General features: G+C 29.7%; 1 protein-coding gene across 1 annotated transcript in view; it reads left to right on the top strand.

Annotated features, from left to right (window-relative positions):
• The first annotated feature begins 399 nt into the window (after positions 1-399).
• Positions 400-5,761, top strand: part of LOC105621206 (27 kDa hemolymph protein-like) — a 9,424-nt gene continuing 4,062 nt past the window's right edge. Inside the window, exons 1-2 of the mRNA XM_012202675.1 lie at positions 400-422; positions 580-641. Of these exons, the coding sequence (XP_012058065.1) occupies positions 400-422; positions 580-641 (85 nt within the window). The remainder of the gene's footprint in view (positions 423-579; positions 642-5,761) is intronic.

Genomic DNA, 5,761 nt, shown 5'->3' with positions numbered 1-5,761 from the left:
ACATTCGAGCTGCAACGAAATCCAAAATCTCCGACATTTTACGGATTACAATTTTTGCTCTCCCTGGATTTGCGTCCTTAGCAAGAGCCAGTTTCGTCAATGCCTAACTACGCCCCTGAGACATGTATCCGTCGCAGGCAACGGAAATTTCGTACGTGCGACCGCAAGGTGGCGCGCGCATGCATAAAATCGACGCACGCGCCAAGCATGATCAGTAGCATAATAATCGCTGTGGAGGTTGGATCGTGTGCTGTTCCTATCTTTTTCTTCCTCTCTCCGTCACTCATCGCTTCTCTTTCTCTCTATTTATCTATTTTCCCTCTCCTTTTACCTTCTACTCCTTCTCTCCATTGTTAACAGATAATAGCGCTCGTTCGTAATAAGGATTGGTGACAATAAATGAGCTGGCCAGCCGCGGGAAGGTGCATTGCCGTACATCGTGTTGTGTAAGGAAAGCTCGTTGCACGAGCGAGTGAGTGATTCGTGTACGTGCGCGTGTGAACGCGTTTCATCGTGAGTGAACTCACCTGTGGCTACAGATATCTACCTTCGCGATCTATACCTCATCTTTCTCCATAGAAGACTGTCATCCGCTGCTAAAATGAAGCACGTCGCGTTCATTGTCATAGCTCTACTTCTCGGTATGTTTGGACTGATTGTTATTTCACTCATTTCTCAGATTCTTTGTTTCCCCGTCCGAATTTCACTTGGCAGATATGACAATGATGTGCCATCTCTTCAATTAGAATCCAGATATAGATAAGACATTTTTCCTAAGTCTGTTGATTTATCTTTATTTAGATTAGCATCTACATACGCTCGATGGAATCTTTAATATTTCTCACGTAATTTTGGAAAATCTGCGAAATAAAAATCATTTCTTTTCAGATTCCTCTGAAAATCTGACGAATCATTATTAAGTTGCTGAATTAATGTGATTGAAGTTTGGAGTGTTCGTGGAGCTAAAATTAGAATTAGATATTTGTCGACGATTTTTAACAATTCGGAGATCTATTTAGACAGTGAATACAAGAAAGTCACTTGAAATATAATTGCTAATTGTATAAAAGTCGTAAATCCCCGAGAAAGTCATGATTAGCTATCAAACGGAAACAACAATGATAAAAGTCATCCGGAGAAATTCTAGGAAATTGTCAAGAAAGTACATAGGTCCAATTAGAAGGAAATCCAATTAGATTTCTAATGCTTTTTCAAAATATCACAGGAAATCAGAGGTATACGTAACATTTTACATCTCACAAGAAACATCATGATAATAGAAAATTATCATAAACTTATGCAATATTTATGCTATTCACAGAGCGGAAAATCATCTATGAAAAGCGAGTATAACGTTTAAAATCTTGTAACATTGCAGTCTGAGATATCTTATATATTTTTTTAATTTATTTAATATACTAAGATCTGGTTTGACGGAATATAAAATTTCTCTTATTTTTTAAATTAGATTTTGATCCAAATTTTGTAATCGTTTATTTATTCTTCTGTTAGATATTTCTAGAAAAAAAGATTAAGTTTTCCTTAGAAAATTTCCTCGTTTTTGACATTACAAAACGTAGAATAACTGGTACCCTGAAAAATATTCTAAATTTTAATAAATAAACTTGAATAGTAATAGTATGTATGTATTTACAACTATGCGTAAACATACATTTATTTGATATAGGAATTATTAATTTCATTTAATTTATCATTTTATAATAAATATTTATTGTAGATATATGTATTTATTTATACTGCAATGTGTACTTAGTTCTATTTAAAAAAATATGTCTTAAGATTCAATAAATTTTTCTTCAGTATAGAGTTTTGAAACTGAGAGAAATTTAATTGCTGTAATCTGGACCTTTTTTTGACACAAGCGGAATTTCGCTTTCAAATTTCTCTGAAATAAAGGAGAGCGGAATTTCTTTCTTAAAATATTTTGTTAAAAAGCTATTTGATAACATAATACAGATATTAAAAAATAACTCTGAATTTTTCCACATTTTTTGAAAGCCTAAAAAGTAGAACAGCAAAAAAAAACGAAGTAAAAATATGATTGCAGACAAAGATTTAAGTTAGTTCTAATGTTGAATGCTGTTTAAATGTTTTTCTTTTACAATAAATTTGTTTACTAAAAGACAAACTATGAAGAAGGATAGCTCGCGAAAAAACGATGATACTCCTAGCGTTGCCAATTATAGATGTCAAAAATCAATTCCACTGTATATATTGTATACTGTAAATACGATAAGATTAGACGAAATAAAATTATTTAAAACTACAAAATTGAAACTTGCAAATTTCTTATTATAATTTATTACAACGTTCAATATAACTCGACCATCTTACAAAGATTACTCACATATTTTAGCAGATTGTGCATATGATCCACTAGATTACACTGTCCCAGAATGTTTCAAAAGCATACAGTTATTATAATTTTTAATGACTAATTATATGTCGATCATACACACAACGCATTATTACGATGACGTAATCTTCAATTGACTCTCAACGGAGTCTCTTTCTTCGCAACGGCGATTAATCGTATTATGTTCAATTATTCATTGAATATAAAATTGTTGACCTTGATTTAAATTATAATATAAATCACCTTCAAAATTAATCGAATAATTCGTTTCAATAAATTAATCTCTTTGAAATAAGAAGCGTATGATTTTTATAATTTTGAAATATCAAAGAAATGATGGATATTTGAATTAAAATTATTGTCGGCCTCACAATAGAAAATTAAACAGACTCTCGGCTCATTAAGTTATTTAGTATAATTGTCTTTTCGAAAATGTTATTATTTATCGTTATTTATACGTAAAAAAACTAATTGGATTTTATTCTTTCCTCTATCGTTCTTCAGCATGTTATCGTTCACGATAACAGTTGATCGTTGATCGCCAAGTTTATAATACTGTGTTCGACGCACTTTGTTCCACGATTACGCATTTAAATGTGATGCTCAATCTTTGTCGTCTCATCAGTAAACACCGCGTATATACCTTATTTTAATACATCCTGTTATTAATAATCGGATTGTAATAATATCAAGTAAAAATTATGAAGAATTTATATATTTCTCAAATAATCCAACACATTTTAAATATCTGTTAATTTCTCTACTAAATATCGACATTAAATTTCTAAAATTATATACATTGAATGCAAACATCGGCTATCTTATTGTCTTTAATGCATTCAATTATTAATAGTTAAGACACATACACATAACAATAATTTTGTCAATTAAAAAACATGAAGAATCTGCGTATTCTTCGGATAATTCGACATTTTAAATCTTTTTCTTTATTAAATATCTAAATTGATGTTGAGAGCAAATATCGAATATCTTATCTTTGATGCATTCAATTACTGATAATCGAATTGTGACAATAATTGTTTGTTAAGTAAGAAGTTTGAAGAATTTACGTTATTCTTTGGATAATTCGACATTTTTAATCTCTGCCAATTTCTGTACCAAACATTTTCTTTTAATTTTCTGTTAAATATTATAAATTTTATTAATTAAATACGATGAGCGGAATCTGTAGAAATAGTTTATCAAATTTTTTTTTTTTTTTCAAATTAATAAATATGATTATTAAAATTATGGAAAGTATCGGAATTATTAATACTTTATTTAGTTTATCTCTTGAATTTTCTTTATCGGAGTCGGCGTCAGCACACATGGCATATGAACCGTTCAAACTTCACGACTTCCTGTTGAACGAGAAGCTTCCACGCAAAACGCCAACGTGTACAAAAGAGAAATTTGATTGGAGTGTCTGATATTATTTCATCAACATTAATTTATCATTAAACTTTTGTCTTGATATAAAAAAACGAAATCAACGTATGTGATGCTTTCTAACAATTTTGCGTGTCTACACGCGAAGAATAATCGGAATTTGAATCATTTGCTGTTACAGCGAATCCATAATTCCTGCAAAAAAAAAATGTATAACGATACCGTGAAACAGAAATTGATGTAAGATAAATGTTAAATCACTATGAGAAATATTGGGTCATTACATATTTTGACACTTTTAGGAGAGATACTTTATTTGTATCATGTTTATGTTTTTAAAAAAATTTATATTTTTAAGTAATTACATTATACTGTTCGATAAAGTTTTTTACAGAAGATCTTAAAGAAGATATTTATTTCTTCAACATTGATATAACATGTATAATCTTTTTGAAATCAATACTAATAGCATTCTTTTAATGGAAATATATTCACAAATCATAGGCTAATTATATGTTTGAAATGAGATAAATAAAATTATAATAACATTACATAATACTGCTTGCATTTCCTGTTAACCCTGTCATTCATGGGTTTAACATATTCTATGTGATTTTTTATATTTGCTTTAACTTTTTTGTAATATAATTTGAAGATCCGGATTTAAACATTTTAGAATTTTTTTTTAAATGGTCATTTTTTGCGAATTTTTCCAATAACATTTCTTTGAAGCATTGTAATTAATTAAAAATAAAATATTTATTTGAATTATTCATATTTATCTGTTTTTTCTGTCTGACTTCGAGGTATAAATTTCACACGTTTAAGCTAAAAAATACCTATTCAGTCCAGAAATATAGCAAAGTTGCAGGATTTCACAAATGTGAAATCCTTGATGTGACCAGAAAGATAACAATGACTTACTAGGATTAAGGCTCCATCCATGTCAATCGTGTTATTAGACATATCGATTTCAGCTTTTTTTTTTATAAACAATGGACAAGCCTTTAGAAGTGAATGAGAAAAAACCGTGCAAGATAATTTTAACTAAGAACTGATTCGAAATAAAAAAAATTAAAGGTAAACGTAGATTTATCGATCTAAGCAAATTCGTTATTTGCCACATCAAAATGTAATATACTGTTAACTAGGATATTGACAATCGCTTAGTTAATATCTAGACTAATCGAGTAAAAATAATTTTTTCGTCACTATAACTCATGATCACATATCTTTGTTTGCTTTCAAAACTCATTATTCTCCAGTTGATAATACTGTTATTCATCATAGCAATTTAATGCCTGTTTCTACGAATATAGATTAACTTTAGTTTTTATTTTATATTCTCTTCATCTTTTTTTTTAATTTTTTCCAGAACAGAATATTTATGATGAATATTTATTATTATCATTCATTTTTTTAAATGTTATATATAAATTTTATATAAATTTTATTTTTAATTATATATAAATTTTATATAAAGCTTTATTCGAAATATTATTAAAAGATAGACTATTTAACGTAATATTTATAATAAGTATAAATGAATATTTCTGTCATTTTTTTTAATGTCTTAATATACGTGGGTCGTTTGGTAAATTTCCATGAAATGGAACTACAATCCATTTGATGACACATCTCAAAAGATCCACTCTTCGAACCCCTTCAGGCCAAATTTCAGCCAGAAAGGACGCATAGTTCACGTTTGGTAGTCACGTTTGAAGCGAGATTGGCGCGCAAAAAAGTACTCTTCCATCAAGACAACGCGCCGTTCCCACAACCGTTGCAATGACAAAACTAATTGGGCTATGAATTGATTCCTCATCCACTCTATTCTCCAGATTTGGCCCCGTGTGACTTCTTTCTGTTCCCAAAAACTTAAAAACTTGGCTCGGTGGGAAGAAATTGTCGTCAAATGAGGAAGTCATTGTCGCCGTCAATGAGTATTTTGCAGACTTTGAGACAGCCTACTTCAAATCACTACCATCACATCAC

The sequence above is a fragment of the Atta cephalotes genome, assembly GCF_000143395.1.
Source record: "Atta cephalotes unplaced genomic scaffold scaffold00032, whole genome shotgun sequence".
Classification (NCBI taxonomy): Eukaryota; Metazoa; Arthropoda; class Insecta; order Hymenoptera; family Formicidae; genus Atta; species Atta cephalotes.
This window is presented reverse-complemented; position numbering and strand designations above follow the sequence as displayed.